The 25,923-nt window shown below is 35.3% G+C and overlaps 1 protein-coding gene across 2 annotated transcripts in view; it reads left to right on the top strand.

The window, feature by feature from the left end:
- LOC150091211 (hemocytin-like) overlaps positions 1-25,923 on the top strand; it is a 1,750,539-nt gene that overhangs the window by 530,141 nt on the left and 1,194,475 nt on the right. For both annotated transcript variants that reach the window (XM_090374755.1, XM_090374750.1), the window contains 2 exons: positions 1,792-1,973; positions 21,285-21,547. In XM_090374755.1, coding sequence (XP_090230881.1) covers positions 1,792-1,973; positions 21,285-21,547 — 445 coding nt within the window. The remainder of the gene's footprint in view (positions 1-1,791; positions 1,974-21,284; positions 21,548-25,923) is intronic.

Below are 25,923 nucleotides of genomic sequence, written 5' to 3'. Positions count from 1 at the left end.
CTCCTTCCATTTGGAGATAAGAAACATTTTTACCAGAGTCACCTGGTACTATATAGAAGTGAGGTTTACTGGCAGAAAAAAAACTTGGAAAAAATTCCTCCGTCCTTCTGACTCCTGCCTCAAGAGATAAGGGAATTTTGAGCATGGGAAATTTTACATAGGGCAGACCCTCTAGAAGCTACAAAGAGGAGATATAAACACATGTATCACACTACATCAGAGAGAATTCAGTTTAAAGCAGAGGTATGCTGGAGGTGGCTTGGGTAATCCCTACATTTGCAGGGATTATCTTGGCCCTGTGTTACAAAAATTAGTTTTATAAAATTTAATAAACCATTTTAACTGGGGATGAACCTTACCTGAAATTCTTATTGAGAAAACCTCTTGTTAACAAATTTATATCTTACATCTTGTTCAAAGCATTATTTTCACCACTATGTGAATCTCAGATTCAAGACAGTAGGACCAAAATTTTTAATATAGCCCATTATCAAACATGGTGTGGCTTTATCGAAGCCTTCTATATACAAAACGATCATAGAAATACTATCAATGGGAAAAAACAATGCTGAAGAAAACAATCCACTAAATCCAGAAAATTTTTGCTATCCAGAAAATTGTGAGTGACCAACCCACACATTTCATTCGGTATCTGGAAAGTTCAATTTTAATAAATTTACTAATAAATTTTAATAAACAAAGAATGCAAAGATAAACTTCTAAGACTTCTTTACTTATATAAACACTAGAAGGAAAAGAATGATTCAAATGTCCTGCTAGATATGTGATATAACTATTGATGATCCTTCTCAGGTTACTGACAAAATGAATAGATATTTTGTACCTACATTTACACATGTACCTACATTTGTGATGGGGATGCCAGAAATATGTTAAATTACAGGGAGCTTTTGTATTATCTGAGAGAAAAATGGAATAGAAGTTATGGAAGCTACATGTAAATAATGCACATGGGGCAGGTGAGATCTATCCAGTTAGCATTAGTATTAGTAGAGGCATATGATGCAAGAAAGCAAGCTTATGCAGCATCAGCCAAAAAAAAAAAAAAAAAACCCTTCCACTTTACCCCTCCCGTTTGTTCAAAATACCTGTCCAGCTGAGCCAATTTATTTAGGCTATCAACCTCCACAACAAGGGATGGAAGTCTGTTCCACCAACCAAATACCCTGAGAGAGAGAGAGAGAGAGAGAGAGAGAGAGAGAGAGATCGCCAAGAAAAGAAGAATGATCATATTCAGCTCAGGACCCTGGCTGTGCCAAGCCCATACTCACCAGATGTGAACTCCCTGGGGTTATATATATATATCTATATCTATATATATCTACTTTTAATATTTACTTATATATCATTTTTACCTTTATGCTTTTATCACAATAATTTTTATTCTTATATACTCTCTAAATACTTTTTGACATAGTGACTAATTTTCATCAGTCAATGTGATCTTTTATTGCCCTACTATCATTTACTGTTTTTATTTATTTACTGTTTTTGGTGCATTATAGCCTGTGTTGCTGATGCATCAATAACTCCAAACTAAAGCAAATCTGTCATATCCCATGAATGTCAAATTAAAACTGGGTGAAAAAGGAATAACTTATTTGTTACGGTTGATTTAAGAATTTCTTAAATTTTTTGATTTAAGAATAACTTAAATTGTTCCTAGTGTAATTTAGAGTGCTGCAGACTGCTTATGATTTTTTTACAAACAGTAAACCAGTAGAATAAATAAAAATTATAATATAAATAAAATTGAAATTCTATTTTCAGGAAATTCAAACAAAATTACTCTTATAAGACATAAGGAAATTCCAAAAGTAGACCGGAATTCTCCTTTTGTTATTCATGAAGCTGGATTGTTTGTTTTTATATATACTGAGATGGGCTTATCCCTCCAGTGGGATAAAGGCACCAGGTTATATGTAAAAGCACAGCCTAAGTGGAAAGGAAGGGTGAGATAAATTTAGTTTTTAAATTTGTTTCATATAGATCTGTTTTATTATTCTTATCTGTTTTATTTGTTTCATATAGATATGTTTTATTATTCTTATCTGTTTTATTTGTTTCATAAAGATCTGTTTTATTATTCAATTTTATTATTCTGTTACATTATTCTTAGAATCCTAATATGCTTTTCTGCCAGCATACGTAATCAGGAAAAGAAAAGGAAAGAAAAGAAAAGAAGGAGGGCTAAGGTAAAGAAAGTCAACATGAGAACGATGAGAAACATCGGATAACTTACGTGGAAAATTAGTTTCCTGACACCGGACTCTAGCACTGTTCACTCAGTAAATAGACGGTAGGTGTTATCAGCCTGGAGCCGAAATTGAGAAGGATATATTGATTGATAGGTAGGCGTGGAAAATGAGAAATGATTGGTGGTAGGCGCGACAGACGACAAGCTAATGTGTAGTCATTGGTTGGCATTATAATGTCTATGAGTAAAGAACGGTGCATAATAGTTTTGTGATGAACTGTAAACAGGTAATAGTAGCAATGAATCTTTTAAAGATGGAAGAAATTTGTAAGGAAAATAAAATGTTTGTTGATTTTTTGATGAAAACTAAATTAATAAAAGTTTTGTTCTGTTCATTTTTATGTTCTTCATTATGTTTTTTTTCACATTATTAAAAGCAGATTTTTGGAGTTCATGAGTGTTTTTACTATATTGTTGATTTAGGTTTGGTTATGAAAAAAAGGAAAAGGTTTCTTTATTTTCAATTATATTTCGTAACCTGACCTTAAAAATAAAAGTACAGTAATAAAAAGTTAATATTTTGTTAATAGACAATTTATGCGCTAGTCCATCCATGATTCTAAAGAAAAAAAGGTTAAGTTACCCCTTTCATTTCGGGATGGGTTCAAGCTTCCATGGGATTCTAGTCGAGGTAACCTTTTTTCACCATTATGGAAAGCGTTAATTAGGGCAAGTTACCATTAGTGCTTCTGAGTGCTACTAAAGTGATACTAAACCGATATTATCATGTGTTGTGTTCGCGCACCAATCAGCATATTGTTTGCCATGCCTACCTGTCAATCAATATATCGGTCTCGACTTTTCTCCAGACTGATAACACCTACCGTCTGTTTACCGAGTGAGCAGCGCTAGAGTGAAGTGTCAGGAAACTAATTTTCCGCATAAGTTATCCGACATTTCTCGTCGTTCTCGTGTTGGCTTTCTTTACCTTCACCAGAAGGAGTTATGGTGCCTTTTCACAAAATGGTTTCTCAAAAGCCAATCCAATTAATCATTTCAAGAGTGAATATGTGGATGTATATTTTCACACGTAGACCCTGTGGAGTATGCACATAGATCTGCATTTTTGAAAGTCATTCCAAGTATATTTTATATAATGTCTTTAATGTATGAATCGTAAAAACCTTCCAGCACATAGCATGTACTGAAAGGTTTACACACCATCTGTTATCTCTGTTTCAGCTTAATGGTAGACATGGTTTACTGGAATTAAGATCCAGAAGTTGCTGAAACCAAATTAAACGATGCTTAAGATGTAGAGGCTATTACTGCTTCAAATTTTTTCATACTTTTTTTAAAAATTTCTTTGCCTCCCCCCCCCCCCCCCTTTGACAATAGTTTTACTTTAATGATAGGCAATCAAGTAAAAATGAGAATAAATAAATATTTATTTATTTATATGTAAAAACAAAAACTTTGTAGATAAATACTATTAAATATTTATTTAATAGTATTTATCTACAAAGTTTTCGTTTTTACAAAACTTTTAATTTTCATAAACTCACTCCATAGAGTGTTCCCCTATTGAGGTGTAGTGAATGACTCACTACAGGAAGCACACATATTCTTGGGACACTCACTCATGAAAGGGTTATGAGCATCTGTCATTAGGATTAATGAATCAAGTACAATCAAGGTTTAAGAGAGGTTTAGCTATTTTTGGCCCAAGATAAGATAGACAACTAAAATATTAGATGAACAACTAAAATTTAACATTTTTAAAAATATTTTTAAATTGACAGTGATTTATGAGCCCATGCCCATCCATTTTGGAATTTATTTCCTTCCTCTCACTAAAGGACAGGTTTTACAAGCAAATTTTACATAATTAAATCAGGACAATAGGTATTTGTTTGTGGAAGGAAAGATGACAATGCATCTACAGGGCAGTAGGAATGTATGTTTTTTTTGCTGAATTATTTTTAAAAGATGAGATGTAAATTGAGAATCTTTATTTTAAAAAATAATAACATTAATAAATGCAGTTTAGTACTCAATGTTAAGTTTTAAAAATGTCATGTTCAAAATGATCTTCGGCTCAGTCGATATATTTTGCAGCCTTAGCATAAAGCTGTGCATTACTCACCATAACAAATTTAAATTAATTCTTCCATTTCTTCTGTAATCCAGTCCTTTAGTTCTTGAATGGAGAGTGGTCCTGTTTTGTAAACTTTCACCTCTAGATATCCCCAAAGAAAAAGTTCGGGATGACCAATTCTAGAGATCTTAACGGTCAGTATATATCGCTAAACCTTGAAACCAAGTGCCCAGGAAACATTCTCCTCAAAATGGCCATACTTTGTCTTAAAGTGTGTGGCGTTGCTGTATTATTGAAACATTACATTTTGTCTGAACCAGTGTAGTTCCTCAATCAAAAACATTTCCAACATCACACTGATGTTGGAAATCTAGAAAGGTGTCTTCAAAGAAGTATGGTCCAGTTACTCCAAATGCAGATACACACTTTCTCACTATGTAGGAGCTTTTGTTGGAGCTCCATTGGGTAAGTTGCCAACCAATAGCAAACGTTCTGCTTGTTAACAAATCTATAAGGGTGAAAATGGGCCTCGTCTGACATAATCAAAACATTCAAAACATTTGCCTCAGTTTCCAAAATGTCTGTAAATTGTCTAGAGAACTGTACTCAAGCAATTTTATCCTGATTTGTTACTTCACAGGCGACTTACATTTTGTATGGATGGAACTGAAGATCACTATGCAAAATTTGTCTTAGACTTTTTTTTTTTTTTTCTGTTCAACATTCACAAGACAATTGCTTGTCTCCTTGCTGACTGGGATGGTCTTCACAGCATTTCATTTCTCACTCTCTCAATGTTCTCAGTTGTGTGAACTGGTTGCATAGTCCCAACAAATTGATTGTTTACAATATCACTAGAGTGGAAACCTCAACCCACCTTAATATTGTGAGAGAGAATTTGACCATGTCTCATTACAGCAAAGTGAAGTCGAAACCTTCTTTGTGTCTGCAAAATAGATTTCGTCATAAAATAATTTTCTACTGAAAATGTGATGGTTCATTGGCCAGTTATCCATAATTACTGAACTGCATGAACACCCAACTCTAGTCACACAGCTCTTATTCTCCCCACAACAATGTTCCCTCTGCAGTACATTAAAAAACATCCACTCCTACTGCACTATCCTGTATATAAAAGAAAATAGTAACTTTATTAATAACACAAATCATCAAAATATAGTTTTTTAGTCTCATCAGTTTCACATCATCTTAGTATATTTATTTTAGCAGGCCTTGTCAATCAGACTTGAAAATTACATGAGCATAGTTGCCAACTCTCCAGGTTTATAAGACTTGGCAACTCAGTTTGACTCTTCTCTCTGTCTCATCATCATGACAGAGTAGCATAGTCCGTATTTTTACAAAAACATTTTCTTTTTGCAAAAATATATTAAAACTACCTTAAAATAGGAATCTAAAAAAAATGCTGCAACTTTTTGATTATTTTTGTTAACAAATTGGCTAGCCGATGTGCTAGTCTACATTGCAGAAGAGAAATAGGGGATAATAGCTTTGTTCTCTGCATTGTGCAACCATTTCATCATATTTCCATGGCAGTAAGCTAATCATTAATGTCTTTCACTAAAGTTATAAATAAGTATAATGCAAAATTTCAGAAGAGACATGCAAGGTTTTTCTATGGATTATTGTAAAATCTAGAAAAGTAACACATTTTCCTTGTGTACCTTATTTAGATGTGGTTTTCAGTTTAAAATAGTGGAAAACTGATGGAATCAGATATTAACAGGCATATGATGCAAGGAATCAAGCTTACATAGCATTAGCCAAAAAAAAAAAAAAAAACTCTTCCCATTTCACCCATCCATTCACTCCAAAGGCTTGTCTAGTTTTGCCTTGAACTTATTTAAGTTTTTGACCTCCATTACGACAGATGGAAGTTTGTTCCAACCACCCACTGCTAAAATCAAATTTCTGCACATCTATTCTACATTTGTTTTCTTAATTTGAATTTATGTCCCCTCAGGTGAGTAATCTGAGCAAGAGGAAGAATCTCATGAGCATTGAGCTTGCACAAACCATTCAAGGCCTTATGCCCTCAATTAGATAATTTCACAGATGCCTAGTCTCCAGACACTGCAATATGCAGAACTTAAGTCTTTCTTGGTAAGAGCAACCCTTTGTTCCACTCACCAATCTCATTCCTCGTCTCTGTACTCATTCCAGAAGCTCTACATCCTTCCTAAAATGAGGTCTCCAGACTTGTATTCAGTATTCTAAGATGTGGCCTGACCATTGCCTTATAGGGGACAATCACCTCCTTATCCCTGCTAGCAAAATTTCTGTATATCATTGACGAGACACCATGAGCTACTCTTGCAGCCTGTCTGCACTGCACAATTACCCTCAGGTCCTTTTCATTCTACTCTACTCTGAGTGTAGTACCACACAATTGGTACATTACTCAGGGGTATGCAGTACTTTACATTTGTCAATGTTAAACTTCATTTGCCACCTCTTAGCCCATCAGCCCACTTTTCTAGATCATGCAACCCTGTCAACCTTCGTATTGTATGCAAACTTGGACATTAACCCTGACATACCTTCATCAATATCACACTGAGGGACTCCATTAATAACATTAGTCCATGAAGAGCAGTGTCCATTGATTACCACTCTCTGTGTTCTCCCACTCAACCATCCTTTTATTGATCATAGCAACTTTCCCTTAATGCCATACTGCTCAACTTGCACAGTAGTCTTCCATGTGCAACAGTATCAAAAGATTTCCTAAAATCCAGGTATATGATATCAAAATTATTTTTTGCGTCCAGTTCCTTTGTAACCACATCATAGTATCCAATCAAATTTGTCCAACAAGACTTCTCCTTAAGAAATTTATGCTGTGTCTGAACTATAACTGTAATCTTGTCTAAATGATCCTGCACTGCTTCTTTAACCAGTGACTCCATTATTCCTGTGGAACAGAAGTTAAACTAATACGTTTGTTTGTTATTTGGTTTATAGGAGCATTAGCAACTATGGCCATATTGCTCCGGGGATATGCTGACCTTTCCATATCCTCCGTATTTGGTGGTCACGGGCTCGAACCCCGGTCTAATCAAGAAGCGTGTGCTACACACTGCTGCTCCTGCCCACCTGGCTACGGAGGTGCCTAAACTAACAGGTCTGTAATTACTTATCACCCTTTGATCTCCCTTTGTGAACTGGGGACACATTTGCACATCTCCAGTCCATGGGGACCTCCCTCAGACTCTAGTGAAGTTTTCATAATTATGGCTAATGGTTTGCTTACTTTCCTTGCTACTTCCTTTAATATAACTGGATAGCTCCCATCCACTCCAGGTGCCTTTCTAATGTTCAACAATTTCTCCTCCACTTTGCTCTCAGTTATTACAAAATCATTTAGTTCCCTGCCAGAGGTTGCTAAGCTTCTGGTCTCCACTTCCCTGAGATTTCCTCATGTATGAATGTAGGTGCATAATACTCATTCAGTTGCCAGCTACCTCAGCACATTCATCAACAATTGATCCGTTGATGTCAAGTGAACCAATCTGATTCATTCCTTTCATTCTAGAGTTTACATAAGTAAAGAAGTCTTTTCTGTTTTTCTTTGCATCCTTTGCCAAAGATTTCTCATAATCTGCCTTTGCTCGCCTAACCTGCTTTTTGACTTGATTACAGACAGCTTACATCTACCGTAGCCTTTTGTGTCACCTAATAATTTATATGAATCCCATGCATTTTTCTTCTCTGCTGCAAGTCTTATTGGCGCCTCCATAGCCAGGTGGACAGGAGCAGCAGTATGTAGCACACACTTGATTAGACCAGGGTTCGAACCAGTGACCACCAAATACGGAGAATGCGGAAAGGTCAGGGAATGACCACCGCATATCCCTAGAGCAATATGGCCTTAGTTGCTAATTCACCTAAAAACCAAATAACAAACAAGTCTTATTAGTTCATCTACCATCTATTTAGGCCTAAACCTTGAACAGTTAATTGGGACAAAAAGCCTAGTAGCTTCCAAGATGATCCCATTGTATACAATTTAAAACTGTCTGAGTCCACTGTAGTCGCCTTTACGAAAGCAAAAACCCATTCCTTTACCCCTGATGGTATGTACATCGTAAGTAAATTCACATCAGCATAGTGTGGTCACTGCCCGCCAGTGGTTCCTTTATGTGCAGATTCTCAATGCATGAAGAATCACTGCCAATAATCAGATCAAGAGTATTACCCCCTCTGATTGCCTCTCAAACTTGCTGCTGTAGAAAACAGTCATCCAATAAATCCACAAAAGCCTTGCTAGTGCATGAGTGACCGACCAACCCACAAGTTCCAGTCAGTATCTGGGAAGTTAAAATCCCCCATTATAAGACAATCTGATTTACTGGCCCACTCTATTTCTCTGTATAGTTGTTAATTGTACTCATCAGGATAGACCTATAACACACTCCTACTCTCAGTTTTGCTTTCCCCTGCTTATATCACACCAACTGACTCAACAATGCACTGTCTACCCATATCAGCTGGATGCACTTTCTTAGATTTTGTGGTTTTTAACTAACAGCATCACCCCTCCTCCCCTTCTATCATGTCTATCCTTTCTGTACACATTGTACTCCCCAAATTCTAATTCTGTGTTTGTTATCTATGTGTGACACCATGTCTCTAATATCCCAACAATTCACCTTCAATGTCTTGACCACACTTGAAATTCATAAAATTTATTTATCATACTCCTAGCATTGGTGTACATGCAAGTATACATGTACCTATCCCTACTCTTAGTTATCGTAACACAGCCGATGTATTTACATGTTCCTCGATAACTTCCAACAGTCCTAGAAATCCCCAGCACCTTGCTTTCCAGGCTACTGCTTGTTCCAATATTTTCAAACAAAAATTAGCATAAAGACAGTATACAGTGAAGAGAAATAAACAAAAAATAGATATAGAATTTCAGTGATGTTGATATCGTCATACATACCAAATATTTATTTGCAACTTTTGCCATCATAAATAATTGTCCTTTGAATTGTGCTTGTCTTACAGGCACAGGCACATTGTTCAAAGATATGTTCCATGATTGCAAAATAAGAAAGCGGAAGGATAAGAAACATAGGCATATTTATTGAAATAGCACAGACAAGAGAGAAGAGGTAGTAGTGGCTCTGAGAAAATGTGCCAATTTCAGTTACTACAGATGACAGTAATCAAAGTGATTACAAACTGCATCCCATTATTTCACTGTTGTGATTTTTTGTAATAAAAAAAATCATCAAAATGAAAGCAGCTTGTTCTCAATACTAGCATTGGAAGATGACCCTACAGGTACAGTATTGGGCACCTTCTTCTAAACAAAGTGAAAGTATATGCGATTCCTTCAAAAAAAAAAAAAAAGTCTTTTACTTTTTATGGTGATAATGGTCCTGCTATGGTAAGCCTAAAACCTGGAGTAGCAAGGGTATTAAAAAAAGACATGGAGCACTTGGTGGTAATAGGGTGTCCTTCCTATCTTATTAATTCGTGTGAAAAATGGAGAGCTGCATGCCTTCCTTAAAGAAGTGTATAGAAAGCAGTACCTGGAAACAGTACCGTGCGGTAGATTTTCTCAGTATGATGCAGGTCTTTGATGCTGCCCCTTAAATGTTTTTTTCTTTAAAATAACCTTCAATTGTATTTTGATTTCGCTGCTTATGCCGCCCCCCCCTTACAGTGCCGCCTGATGCGGCTGCCTCTCTGTATCATAACACGGCACGGCCCTGCCTGGAAAGTAGTTCTAAATTGAAAGACAGGTTTAAATAGCACATGCAAATACATGCCACCAAAGTCAAAAAGACTTTGAACCCCAGAAACTCATTGTACATGTAATTAACATTTAATTGAATTTATAATTTATAAAGTATAGAGTGAGGCAGGACCACAAGCAATTTTAAAAAGTCACTAATTAAATAAAGAATTTGTATTTTCCAAATTAAAAATCTGCCATCCTAAAATACATAGCATGCCATTTATTTTTTTAAGATGATATCATCAAGATGCATGCATTCTTCTAATCTCCCTTGCATGCTTCCCATGATGCAATGTTGCATCCCCAAAGAAATTCCATCAGTGTCTTCATGAAGCCTTTCTTTCAACTCTTCAATATTGTGTGGGTGATAAGAGTACACCTTTCTTTTTAAGTGCCCTACTCGAAAAGTCAGATGCTGATAGGTGTGAGGAACATGGACGTGTAGAAATGTCACCATTCATGAAGATGATATGATTATGCAAAAGCAGTCATACAGCATCCATTGACATCCTGGTATTATGAGATATTGCCTCATTAACCACTTTGCCTCATTAACTTGAAGAAACCTAGTAGCTAGTTCATCAGTCAAAAAAAGTTGTGATCATGTTAGCATAGCAGCCTGATGTCACAGTTGTTGCCCTTCCATTATCACCTTCAAAAAGTATGGGCTTATAATGCTGTGAGTTGAAATTGCACACTGCTCTCTTACCCAGTTACAGTGCAATGGTTGCTTTTGGAATCTTCTAACCAATAATATAAGTTTTGTTTATTCACAAAACTGTTTAGATGAAAGTGAACTTCAACTGGCATCCATACATTTTGAATAAAGACTGTATCCTTATCCATTTGAGCTAGCATCTTTTGACAAAAATGGGCGCCTCCGTAGCCAGGTGGGAAGGAGCAGCAGTGCGTAGCACACGCTTCTTGATTAGACCGGGGTTCGAGCCCGTCACCACCAAATACGGAGGATGCGGAAAGGTCAGGGAATGACCACCGCATATTCCCGGAGCAATATGGCCTTAGTTGCTAATGCTCCTAAAAAACCAAATAACAAATAACTTTGACAAAAATTTTTACTGATAAGGAGAATGTGAGGTTTTGATTCTTGCATTATCTTTACCTTCTAAGAATAAAAATTTAAGCTCTGGTGCAATATTTGTCTTTCACTCCTACTGGATAAGTTCAATGACAGTGCAAGCTGACACTTTGAACTCTGTATGAGAGCAGTCCTGATAATTGTGATGTTTTCTGGTGTATGAGCACTGCTTATTACACCTGGAGGCTTCTTATAGAGAAGAAGCTTGTTTTTTCAGAATTATATATCCACTTTTTAAAGGCATGTGCAACTAGTACAGGATCTTTACTCGTAAGCTTAAAGTGAACATGAAATAAACATTGAGTGGCTGCTTAACTGTTGTTGTTTTTGTAAAATGCTTTGACAACTAGAGCATGTGCCCCATTCTACTGCTCCATGTTTACAAAATGGCATGATGTTGACAAGAGTATGTCTGGTAATGCAACCTCCCTACCACACTGGTACATAGAAAACTGGTTTTTAAAATCACCCATTTCCTGCCCCACCTATAAGTAGAAGTTGTAATTATAATTGAACTGTGCACTATTACTAAAGACATCCACGGTAAGCAGTGATGTTTTCTTTTTAAAAATCAGTAAAGATAAGATAATGTCTGTCTTCCAACTAATATCTTTAAAAACTATTCTAAAGCATCATATTACCCAACCTATTTTTAGTGCTTAAATTTGCAAAGTAAGTAGTGTCTGTCCATCAAGTTCAGGCAAGTTTCAAGTTTCTTTTCTAAGATTCTACAGGTAAAAATGTCATGCAAATTAATAGCACAATGAGAAACTAACTAGTAGTAAGTTTCAGCTGAAGCTGAATGATTTTAATTGTTATACTTGCATTTTTATCTGTATGTTTCAAACCATTTCTTTATAGGTAACAAGAAAAAAATACCCCTTTTTTTTGGATATTTTTATATCTTTCAACCTTTCGAGGATTGGGGATATATTCTCCTCATGCCCTTGTTTAAAAATTGGAAAAGTGAATAATAATAATTTTTGAAAATGTTATTATTAACTCTCTTTTTAGATCATTACTCAACAAACTTTTGAAGTTAGGGGACATATTCACCTCCCAGCTCCTCGAATGCCTTTGTTTAAATATTGTTCTGGTTCCATTTATGTGGAACTTTTCTTTTTTTTTTAAATATTGTTACCTAAAAATATTTAAATTTGTTGTGTTTATCCAGTACTTCTGCTTGTGGAATGGGAGAAGTCTATTGAATTGCTGAATATTTCACTAAATGTAATTTTTTTGATTTCAAGTGTTTATGTATAGCTTTTAGTGGACAGACACACAAAAAAAAAACAGATATTTTTCCAGATGTTCTTTCCTTGGGTATTCTGGTCTTTATTTGTTGAGAATTTTATATATTTATATATTCCTCTTATTATTATTATTTCAAATCACTGTTACCTTGGGTTATGGATTGACTATAGTCTAAGTTGGGCAATGCATATAACAAACTTGTACAAAAAAAAAAGAGATTTTATGTTTACTGTTTTTTATTACATTAAAAAGAAGTTAAATCTAAGAACAAAAGTTACCTTATATTATGCATTAGTGGACTCCCAACTCAATTATTTAGTAAATGTATGGGCACGAGCAAATATAACTGAAATAAGGGTAATAAACAACTTATTTAACAGGATTCTGAAACTTTTAATGGGGACAAACTCTTGGAATGATCTGAATAAGAGAAGGCAATTTTTGTTGAAATATAAAATACTTTATCCAATTCTGAAGAATCTTAACACTATTTATGAAGAGTCGAATCTTCAAAGGACTGTATCACATAACTTTAGGAATCCAAAAGCAATTGTTTTGCCTCACCCTAGGGTACTAAATAGATTTGGAGATAGGCACACAATGAACATAATAAATAATTTGTTGGCTAGTGTTGATTTCAGGCTCAGGAGAAGTTATTCTATCTCCAAATTAAAATTCCTAATAAGAAGATTTTTGATACTCAATGATACAGTAGATTAGACCTGATATGCAGATCAATTACTTTCTCTGTTTGCAGTGTGGAATTGTACTATGTGTAATGACTTCATTGTCTTTTCTGTTAGTTAACAAATCTGTATGCAAAAACTGTTGTAAATGATGAATTATAACTTGTTGTTAAGAAATTCACTTTTCTTAACAAGTTCTTTTATTGTAAACAAATTCTCTCGATAAAATAAAATTGTATTGTATTGTATTGTATTATTATTATAATAATAAGAGGAATATTTACAAAAAAAAAAAAGCAAAAAGAAAAGCTGTAAATGAAAATTGAACCCCCCCCCACACAAGGGGAGACTGTTATTTTTAGAAATGTTGAACATTTATTTTTTTGATTTAAAAAAAAAAAAAAAAAAAAAAAAAAGGGTATATAGGAGTTATATCTCCCCTCCCCCAAAGGTTACTAGACAGTAATTTGAAAGGGAAAGGATTATTGTCAATTTTATTGTCATTATTGAAAACATTATTGTCAGTTAATATTTGGACCTTTGAACAGTATGACCCCCATTTGGGCTTCACTGCTAAGAAAAAATGTATATGTGTGTGTGTTTAATTTAAAATTTTCATGGGAAAACCTTTCTACATATTTTTTCGAGGTGAGGAGGTACAAAAATATCTTAGATACACGTCCAAATTGATCTTGGAGCCCTCAATCTTCCAAAAATTTACTAAAAAAATTAATATTACAGAAATATTACTAGGCACATTTGCTTATTCTGTTTATGTCAAAATATGATGAAAAAAAAAAAAAAAAATTTCACCTTCTTGTATTCCTGATGAGATTTCCCCCTTAGGAAAATCTTATTTTTTATTCAGGAAACTTAATATTTTGTAATATCTTCCCTGCTGTTGGTTATTTTGGAATATTCACGTCCAGTTCTGTATTAATTCATTTTTAATGTTTTGTTATATTATTAATTTAATTTATTTAAATTAATTTAATATTTTATTTTTCCATAAATGGTCCATTCTGCTGGTCCCATTTTCTGATAAATTTTTTAAGAGGAGCTGTGGATATCTCATCCTGTTGCAATGGCCAGTCTCATCCTGATGAGATGGTCTTCCCAGTAGATTAAATTGTTTTTTCCCATCATATTTTAATTATATATCATATCATTTAATATTCACTTAATAGACAGCTTGAGGGTAATGGAACAGAAGATAATTAACACATAGAAAATGTGACCAACAAATATGGTGAATAAGAGCAGTGTTCTCGTGAATTCCTGTCCGTTCTGAGTTCTGTTTTGGTGATAATAATAGACCCAAAATCGAAAAACGGATGAATATGTATATGAGCATTCTCTAATTGTAGTAATGAAGAAATGCAGGTTTATAAAATAAAAATGAAATGAATTGTCTTATGGCATCAAAACATTTGATAATTCTGTTCACTTTTATTTCATTTTACTTATCGTTGACAGTTAATTGTTCACCATTTCATTTGTCAAATGTTGGTTGTTTTGCATCAGGAAACAATATTAATACATTAATACTTTGCCACAACCACATAAATCGTTTTCTCACATCTCTAAGTCTTGAATCAGAAGTTGAAATCTGATGAAACAGCAACAATTCTTCCCTTTCATCAGAGTAATACTTTTTTTGCGACTAATGAGCTGTAATAGATCTCATGCCATCACTTTAGATTTACTCAGTTTTTTTTTTTTTTCATAGGATAATTAAATAATTAACTAATTAAACCGCTTTCAATTACAGTATATTCAATTTTCACAGATACAGGGTTTTGACATTGCATGGTAGATAATTTACCCTACAGAAGGATGTAAAGAGCTTAACAAATCAGCTACACTAGATACCTGCTGCTTAATTACCTTTATTAATTTAATATGATTATGGAAAGTTTGTATGCAGCATAATTAGGTTTCATAGTAATAAATTTATGCAATGCATTCTTGCTTGGAAAACAACTGATAGTAGTTTCACTCTTTGCACCATAATAAAATCATTTTATTAGCATCGGCATTCACACATGAGGAGTTATTCAGCGAGGGGAATGCCAGAGGTGTATTCAACTCTGGCAGTAGGCTAGAGAATCTTGTAATAACTGAGAGTAAAGTGGAGGAGAAATTGTTGAAGATAAATACAAGAAAGGCACCTGGGGTGGATGGGACCTATCCAGTTATATTAAAGGAAGGAGCAAAGGAAGTAAGCAAACCCTTAGCTATAATTATGAGAGCTTCCTTGGACTCAGGGGAAGTACCCATGGACTGGAGATGTGCAAATGTGACCCCAATTCACAAAGGAGTATCAAAGGGCGACACAAGTAATTATAGACCTGTTAGTTTAACTTCTGTTCCCGGAAAATTAATGGAGGCACTAGTTAAAGAAGCACTGCAGGATCATCTAGACAAGACTTCAGTTATAGCTCAGGCACAGCATGGTTTTGTTAAGGGGAAGTCTTGCCTGACCAATTTGATTGGATACTATGATGCAGTCACAAAAGAACTGGATGCAGGGAATAACTTTGATATTATATACTTGGATCTTAGAAAGGCTTTTGATACTGTTACACATGGAAGAGGAAGACTGCTGCACAAATTGGAGCAGTGTGAAATTGGAGGCAAATTGCTGCTATGGATAAAGGGGTGGTTGAGGGAGAGAAGACAGAGAGCGGTAATCAATGGACACTGCTCATCGTGGGCTAATGTTATTAGTGGAGTCCCTCAGGATTCAGTATTGGGTCCATTATTGTTTTCTGTATTTATAAATGATATTGATGATGGTATATCGGGCTTAATGTCCAAGTTTGCAGACGATACGAAGGTTGGCAGGGTTGTCAAGGACACTACTGACACTATGCTACTGCAATAGGATCTGGAAAGGTTGAGCAGATGGGCTGAGAGGTGTCAAATGAAGTTTAACATTGACAAATGTAAAGTACTACATATGGGAAACAGCAACCCCAGAGCAATGTATCAACTCTGTGGTACTACACTGACAGTGGTAGAGAATGAAACGGACCTGGGGGTGGTTCTGCAGGCAGATATGAAGTTTTCTGAGCAGTGCAGACGGGCTGCAAGAGTAGCTCATGGTGTATTGTCGATGATATATAGGAATTTTTTTAGCAGGGATAAGGAGGTGATTATTCCCTTGTATAAGGCAATGGTCAGGCCACACCTATAGTACTGTATACAGGTCTGGAGGCCTCATTTCAAGAAGGATGTAGAGTTGTTGGAACGAGTACAGAGAAGGGCAACAAGATTGGTGAATGGAACAAAGGGGTGCTCTTACGAAGAAAGGCTTAAGTTTTGCAAATTACAGTGTCTGGAGACTAGGCACCAGCGAGGTGATCTGATAGAGGTGTATAAAGCCTTGAATGGTTTGAGCATGCTCAATGCTGATGGGATTCTTCCTCTTGCTCAGAATAATCACCTGAGAGGGCATAAATTCAAATTGAGGAAAGACCGATGTAGGATAGACGTGAGGAAATTTGCCTTTAGCCAGCGGGTGGTTGGTTGGTGGAACAGACTTCCATCCCTTGTCGTGGAGGTTGATAGTCTGATTAAGTTTAAGGCTCAGCTGGACAGGTATTTCGAACGAACAGAGGGGTGAAGTGGAAGTGGTTATTTTTTATTTATTTATTTATTTATTTTTTTTTTTTTTGGCTGATGCTGCATAAGCTTGCTTTCTTGCATCAAATGCCTCTACTAATGCTAATTTATTATTCAGCAGTGTCTTATTTCCCTGATTTATTTGTATGCCTGTCGTGTTTACCTAAAATGCATTAAGTTAATTCTCTAATTATTTGCTCTTGAAAAAAATTTGCTGGATGTGCAGCTTACCTGAGGAAGAATGATTAATTTTTCCTGAGTATTGTTTCCTTTAAAAGTATCAGGTGTCAGGGTACCTATTCTGAAATAGAAAATTCTTCTATTTCATTATTATTATTTTTTTTTTTCTTGTGGGTTTTCATACATTTGAAGCAAAGAATACCACTACTTTATGTGGTATTCCAGATTGTGGCATTTTGTGAAGAAACACATTTCTTAGTTAACAAATATTTTGGTAAGTATGCTGCATGTTTACATTGGATTTCTTTTAGCAAATTCGATTTGATGAAGAAAATAATTTTAAAATATGGTTTATTGCATTTCATGTGATGGGTAGTTTTCCCATGCATTGTATCACAGGGGGTAATTACTTTTTTTTAATTTTGAAGAGAAATATTCTAGAACACTCCTAGTAAATTCCATTTGAAGACAGATCTGTATTAAATATTTTCCTGATTCTACTTCTAAGGGTTCACAGTTATTGTCTCATAATAAGCATGAATGAAGGATTATATGAAAAATATTAGTCATATGGTACAAGGAAGCCTGAAGCTTTTGCTGCACCAGCCAAAAAAAAAAAAAAATTTGAATTACCCTGAGAGAGAGAGAGAGAGAGAGAGAGAGAGAGAGAGAGAGAGAACAAGAGTCAGAAGTAGAAGGAGAATACAAACAAAGAGAAGAATGAAGATATCCGGCTCAGGACCCTGGGTGTGCCAAGCCCATACTCACCAGATGCGAGCCCCTGGAAGTGAAAGTTATTTAAGTATTTAAGTGTATTCTGATATGGCCATTAGAATTATAGCATGCACTCATCTGAGGAAATTTTTATATTCAGAAATTTTGAAATGATAACTTAAAAGTACTGTGCAATGGTGCTGTTATAGGAATCATTAGCAGCCTGGCATTGCTTTCTTCAGCAGTGTACTTAAAGATCACTGTTTATATAATTTGTCTCTCAACAGAAGGAGTAATTTTTTTTCTCTTGAATTATTTCTCAATTGAAAAGGGATTTCGAATCGAAACAAAGGGTAAGCCTCCTTGCTGACAAGGAGGATCAGGTAGAATTATTTCCTTCTCTATGCTCTCTGACCTCTTGGACTGGCTTACAAACCCAATACCAATTTAAGTAACCTGGGTCCTGTTGCTTATAATTTTAGTGACCTTAAAATAAGTTTGCAGTGTGGCCCTAGATCAAACAGTAATTGCATCCATCCTTTCCCTTTACTTCACCTTGGACTTCAGGGGCTCTGGAAAAAACTGTCATGCATCCCAATGAATCCATTTTTTCTCTTACCATTGCTTGTTGCACTGTTTAGTTCAGCATTTCAAAACCTTTGTTGGATGCGCCTTACATTTATATTTTGCCAATTTCATGATCCAATATCATGTTTTATGACATTACAGAAATACTGATATCCTAAAAAAATTGACCAAAAATCATTGTTTTCATGACTTTTGTAACTCACCTTACAGTTTATCACATAAAAGTTCTTTTTTTTATTATTATTATTATTGTTATTTCATTTGCTATTATTATTTATTATTTTTATTTTTTTGAACTTCATATAGAATTCTTTAGATTTACATTACTTTACAATTTTGAAATTACGTGATATATATACACTTTATTATTTGTTATTTTATGTATTTTTTGCAGGGCCTTAAAATGATTAGGACCCTGCTCTAAGTAAAGTAATGGACATATAATGTTAAACTGTTAACTATTACAATAGCATTACACTACACTGCTCTGTTTAGTTCAAGTTAAGTTATCAAGAGCATTTTTTATTTAAATTATTATAAGCAACATGTGGCAGATAATGCATTACAGCCACTGACTATATCTGTTTTCTGTTTTTCTATTCTTTTGCATTTTTAGTTAAAGTTTATTCTATGTGTGTGTGTGTATGTGTATATATATATATATATATATATATAGTACGAAACATGTGCAGTGTGGAAAGATTACGACAACTGCAAGCATGGTCACCTGTTTGTGGACTCCTTTAGTGAAGATGTTGCAGGAATGGCCCATAGAGGAACACACGACCACCCAATGTGCTGGGATGGGGAAACCACCACTAGTTGATGGTCAAGGTGAATGGTGGCTGGCATGTGCTCTCAGATAACAGACAACTGAAGGTCCCTCATTTAATGGCAGAGTACAACCAAGGTTCACACAGTAATGTTTCTGAGCATACCATCCAGCAGATAGGCCTGCGAAGTAGGCAACCTGTTCATATGCCATGTTGATCAACATTGTTGACACTTCCACCTGCAGTGGGCATGGGAGCACCTATTATGCGAGCATCCTTGGATTCAGGGGAGGTCCCCATGGACTGGAGATTTGCAAATGTATCCCCAATTCACAAAGGAGGATCGAAGGGTGACTCGAGTAATTACAGGCCAGTTAGTTTAACTTCTGTTCAGGATAAAATAATGGAGTCACTGGTTAAAGATGCATTGCAGGATCATCTAAACAAGACTGCAGCGATGATTCAGACACAGCATGGGTTTGTTAAGGGAAAGTCTTGTCTGACAAATTTGATTGGGTATTATGATGTGGTTACAAAGGAACTGGATGCAAAAAATAATTTTGATATCATATACTTGGAAAGCTTTTGACACTGTTGCGCACGGAAGACTATTGTACAAATTGGAGCAGAATGGTATTAAGGGTAAGTTGCTACAATGGATAAAAGGATGGTTGAGTGGGAGAAGACAGAGGGTGGAAATCAATGGGTGTTGGGTCCACTGCTGTTTTGTATATTTATCAATGATATTGATGAAGGTATATCAGGCTTAGTGTCGAAGTTTGCAGCTGATACAAAGGTTGGCAGGGTTGTTAATGACAGTAATGGCAGTTTGCTACTGCAACAGGATCTAGAAAATTTGGGCAGATGGGCTGAGAAGCAGCAACTGAAGTTTAACATTGACAAATGAAAAGTACTGCATATGGGTAGAAGTAACCCCAGAGAAACATACCAACTGTATGGTACTACACTTGAGGTGGTAGAAAATGAGAAAGACCTGGGAGTAATTGTGCAGTCAGATATGAAGTTTTCTGAGTAATGCACACAGGCTGCATTGAGGAAAGACAGATGTAGAACTACATAGATGTGCGGAAATTTGCCTTTAGCCAGTGGGTGGTTAATTGCTGGAACAAACTTCCATCTGTCTTGGAAGTTGATAGGCTAAATAAATTTAAGGAGGAACTGGATAAACATTTAGAGGGAATTATTTTGTTTTTTTTTTTTTTGGCTGATGCTGCATAAGCTCATATATTTGCTTTCTTGCATCACATGCCACTACTACTACTACCTTTTCTGGACATTGGATAGCTAAAAAAGAAGTTCCCAATTTGATGAATCAGGCACCTCTGGTCCAGCTCTGTCATGCTGATTTGATAGGTGCATATTTGACAGTGAGCAGGTGAACATCTGAAATCAGACTGCATGGTTGGATGAAAACAGGCTGGTTGTGGTGATAGTGGTATCATAGTTTGGGGGATGTTTCATGGAGATCACTGAGTCTGCTCGTCCCCCCTTGAATGCACTCTCACTGCCAGATCCTATCTTGGCATTGTTTTGGACCAAATTTGCACCTACATGGTGACTATGTATTTAGATGGCATTGGACTCTTCCAACAAGACAACACTCCATCTCACAATTCTTGCACTGTTAAACAATGGTTTGAGGATTATGTCCAAGCATTTTGTGTGTGCTGCCCTGATATCAATCCCATTGAAAATTTGTGGGATGTGGTGAATGTAGCATTTGCCACTCCACATCAGTGTTTTACACTGTTGTTGAACTCTGGGACATCCTTCTGTTCAGCTGGTCCAGGATATCTGATGATACCTTCTGCAGTCTCATGGATTTGATGCAAGGCTGAGGCAGGTGGCCCACATACTTACATAGATGATCATAATGTTTTTGCTCATGAGTGGATATCATGTAAAAATGTAACTAAATATTCTCATACGTTCATACTGTTGACGAAGTCTCTTGATAGATATAAAGTGTAGTCTATTAATGTTAATATTTTTCAATCTTATTGTGCAGGGTACTATTGATTAAGTAAATGAATAAATAAGTCTACTCAGATATTTCTTGGCAGATTTTTTTCTGCTCTTATAATTAAATTTTCTTTAAAAACTTTTTTCTTACTGAATAAATTCATCTTTGAAAGATGAATTTATTCATTAGATATATTTCATTTAAATGAAATAGTTCATTTAATATATTTCATAAATATGTTTCCTTTAAATAAAATATATCTAATACTGAAATTTTTTATGCTTACCAAGGTAATAGGCTTGTGTGGTGACTTTAATGATGATAGTACTGATGACTTCCATACTCCAGCTGGAGGATTAACTGAAGCACGTCCTGTAATTTTTGCGAATAGTTGGAAAGTAAACGAATATTGTCCTTACCCTGAAAATATTCGTGATGCATGTCTTATTCATCCAGACCGAAAGAGTTGGGCTTTGAAAAAATGTGCAGTTCTTAAGTCATCAGTATTTGAATCTTGCCACTCTGAGGTTCCTCTCGTTCCTTACTATGAAAGGTAATAAAACCTTTTTAATTTATATATATTGAACATACATTTTCTTTAAAATAATTTAAGCTGTGATTTTGTGAAATTTTGAATGTGCTTGTGTTTTGCAGAGATGCATATGAGCAGAAAGCACTGTTTTACAGTGGTGACTTAAGAGGGTAGATATAGTAGGTGATCAGCCAAAACCCTATCTAGCATAATATTGGTATAGTTGGGCAGGCCCACCTTAGTGAACAGAAGTAAAAATATAGAAACATTTTAAATCGTATGGTTTTTGACACATAATACTTCTTGCTGGAAATGTAGTCATGTTGATGATGTGGTGTTGTGAGATCTGTCCCAGATGTAAACATTTAAGCATTTAAGATAAATTGATATTGTATTTCATAAATATTGTATATTGTATGTAATTTTTATATATTGTTAATTTGCCTCTATGTAACTGATAGCTGATTGTTGATTTTATTTGTATGGCTTAGACCAAGACCTAGTTATTACTTTCAAAGTATTCATACATATATTGACTTACCCTTGAACACAGTGACCTATAACTGGATTTGCCACATAAGTATTGGAAGTGTGTTTAGTATCTCAGATAGATACGACTATTTTAATGAATGTATAATAGTTCTCTGCACATCATTCAAATTTTTATATTCATTTCACTTTACAACATTGAATTTCTCCTTAGTGTAAAGATACATGATTTTAGTATATTCTTATTCTGTCATTCTCTTATTATGAAAATGTTGCTGAAAATATGTTTCATCAACCACTATTTTTTCGTAAAGTAAATTTATGATTTATTCAAAACCAATGTAAATGAAATATGACTATGTTACATCTCACCAAGAACTGGCATGGAGAGTGTCAAAAATGCAACTGTTGTTTAATATAATGTCAAGTAATGTACAAGTTAGTGAATTGCATCATTTCTGTACATAGCCAACTACTTAAGTAGTTATAAATTGCCATCATTAAGTATATCTCATATTGTGAACACTTTCACAATGAGTTGCCATGATATTGCACTACCTCGAATAAGTAATGCTTCACCATAGGAGAAGACTATTGTTACTTATTCTCAGCAGATACCATCACCCATACAGCACTGTTTCAGAGCTTATTGGCTCCTCATCAGTGGGTGGGCAAGTATCCTGGTGTTGCAATGATGATAACAGTTATGAAGTATAACTCCACAATATGAGAGATGCCTGATGGTGTGGAGTAATTTAGATTACTGAATAGTTCAGGGCTAAAGCCTCAGGTTATGTAGGGAGTTAACTAACGTACAAGTTAGTGCAATTGCATCATTTCTGTATGTAGCCAATATAAATCAGCATCATTAAGTATGTCTCATATTGAATACCTTCACAATGAGTTGCCATTCTGTAATCTAAATTACTCCACACCATCAGGCAGCTCTCATATTGTGGAGTTATACTTCATAACTGTGTTATCATCATTGCAACACCAGAGTACTTGCCCACCCACTGATGAGGAGCTAATAAGCTCCAAAACAGTGCTGTATGGGTGATGGTATCCACTGAGAATGAGTAACAATAGTCTTCTCCTATGGTGAAGCGTTACTTATTTGAGGTAGTGCAATATCATGGCAACTCATTCTGAAGGTATTCGCAATATGACATATACTTAATGATGCCAATTTATAACTACGTAAGTAGTTGGCTACATATAGAAATGATGCAATTGCACTAACTTGTACGTTAGTTAACTCCCTACGTAACCTGAGGCGTTAGCCCTAAACTATTCTGTAATCTATAATGTCTAGTTTAATTTGACATTATAAAGCCAGAAGATTATTATTATTAGTCAAAGGATTGTTCAGTTGTGTTTTGATTGGTCAAAAAACTGCTGGGCCACAATCTGCTCAGCTGTCTTGTATCTTTCTTACTACCTGTTTATTCTAATTTTTAGTTGCTCTAGTCTTTAGTTGCTCTTTGATAGGCTACAAAACAATTTGTATATATCTTGTTGTGCATGATGCCTCAATGAAGAATATGCAGCTATTCATTTTTGTATGGGTTTTTCAACTGTAACTCCATTGCTGTGAATGAGGAATAACAGAAAAGATTTCTATTTCATCATTGGAGCAATTTTATTCTAGTATGCCTCCATGGCCATATCCCATATGCACTTGAGGTAGTTTATTAATTTTATTAATAATTAAATTAAATAAAATTAAATTTTAAAGAAGTATAAAACTGGAAAATACAAATTAGTAATATAAAGTAACAAGTAACCTCAAATGTCAATCAGGAGTACTGGGTTATTCAACCTCACAACAGGGAATGGTATGTCATGCCATCTAATGCTTAGTGTTGCTATCCATATTGTCAAGGAGGTGGGCCATTACTTTCTTCTAACTCTCTGGCCAAAAACAGAGTTTACAAATTTAATAAAACATTGAAAGTATATCTAATTTAAAAATAAATCTTTTAGATTCTTATCATTAATGCAAACTTCTCTCCCCCCCCCTCTCTTTCTCTCTTCAGCAGTGCCTTCAGATCTACACAATTGACCTAGAGAGAGCATGCAATCCTCAAATTGACCTCCATGTTATGAAGGCCAGTTTTAGAATTTGCAGGAGTTCAGACTCAACCAAGCCAAGCTGACTTACTCTGAGTTTCAATCCATATATGGTCAGCAGAAAGATCAGTATGTAGTCCAAATTGCAGCCATGTTCTGTACACATAGTCCACAATTGAGATTTCAAGTGGAAGGTAAAATTCTCCCTTTGTTTCTCAGAGTTTATCCAGTGGCTTGCAGAGCCACTATTGCAGAGCCACTGGATATGCAATAGTTGCAGTAGGTCATCATTGATATGCTTTTTTCTCAGTCCAGGGCCACACATCACCTCACTTTCCTGGTTTTCATCAATTCCATGGAGATATTTCTTTTAGCACAATACAGGAATCATAGGTAAAACTGCCAACAGTTTACTAGATAGCACCCACACTGCATCAGTAAACACTGCACACCTAGGTTTTGCCCAGAAGAACAAATCTCCAACCAGCCACTTCTTAATCACTCTTGCAGACCAAGCCCCACAAGCATAAGAGAGAGGGACAAAGAGATATTGATACAGTAAATTAAGTGATCTTCTTTTTTTGCTTCATTGGACTCCGAAAACCTTCCCAAGCCTTAGTACCTGAAAGTTTAATTTTATTTTTTAAATATTTTGCATCTGAAAAAAAAAAAAAAAAAAAAAGTCTCTCTCTCTTTTAAGTACAACCCAAGGTATACCTGACTAACATACTGCAGAGAAACACCTCCATATCTAATAATAGGATGTGAAGTTGAACTCAGCCTACCTATTAGTAGTCTGCCGACGTATTTGGACCCAATTTTCTCTGGTTTCTTATTTCCATTTGAGAAATATCTTGGTGAAACCTTTTGGTATGTTTGTCACAGACCACTTTCCCAAGTTTTCAGGAAAAAAGTCTAAATGGAAATGTAGAAAATGCAGCCTTAATTGACATGTTGCATCCCAACACTCTGTGTGCTAAAATTAGCTCATCCACAATTTCACTATAATTTTGTGATTTCTCATTGCCTAAAAAGTTCTAGCAAACATTTTTGAATGCCTTTCAGGTTCTTATTTCTGTAGCATTTAATTTTTTAGTCAATTTCTCATGTTGGAATAGCAGTTTGATTTGAGAACCCACAAAATTTCCCTCTTTTATCATGGCCTTACTGATTCGAGGAAATTTTTGACTCAAACAGGAAAATCTTTCTCCTTTTATGCCCAATCCTTTCACAAATGTTTTTTTTTTATCAAACCTTACTTGATGTGTGGAAGTAAATAGATTTTTGACTTAAGCACCAAAGGAGGATGTGCTACATTTTTCTGTCCTGGTGTAGTTTCTGAATGGTCTGGCCATTTTTTTAACCGTGTAGTGGCGGTTCTTTGCTCGACTGTCTCATTTGCACAAAAAGCAGCAGTACGTAGTGTATCCACCTTGCAACCCAGTCAACAATGCTACCACTTTTAAGTCTGCACAGATATTCCATTTGTATTCTGTATAGCATATTTTTTGCAAAAGAATCTGTAGGTTCTTGTAAGTTTCCTTCATATGAACTGTATGGGCCAATGGTATAGATGGATGCTTAATTGCATTATGGAGTAAGCTGTTGTCAAACTGACCTTGGATGAATCAATGAAAAGCCTCCACTGCTTGGGGACATGCTTCAGATGTAACTCTTTCATTAATTCCTGGACGTTGTTAAAATAAACCAAAGCACTATCCATGGAGTAATAGGTAGTTATATTAGATTGTCTCTTTGTATAAAAAGACACCTTGACACCCTTTTCAAGAAGATTCCACTGCTGAAGCTGTGATCCCAGTAATTGAGCCTTGGTT

The sequence above is a fragment of the Mastigoproctus giganteus genome, chromosome 1, assembly GCF_048544385.1.
Source record: "Mastigoproctus giganteus isolate SK-2022 chromosome 1, ASM4854438v1, whole genome shotgun sequence".
Taxonomy (NCBI): domain Eukaryota; kingdom Metazoa; phylum Arthropoda; class Arachnida; order Uropygi; family Thelyphonidae; genus Mastigoproctus; species Mastigoproctus giganteus.
This window is presented reverse-complemented; position numbering and strand designations above follow the sequence as displayed.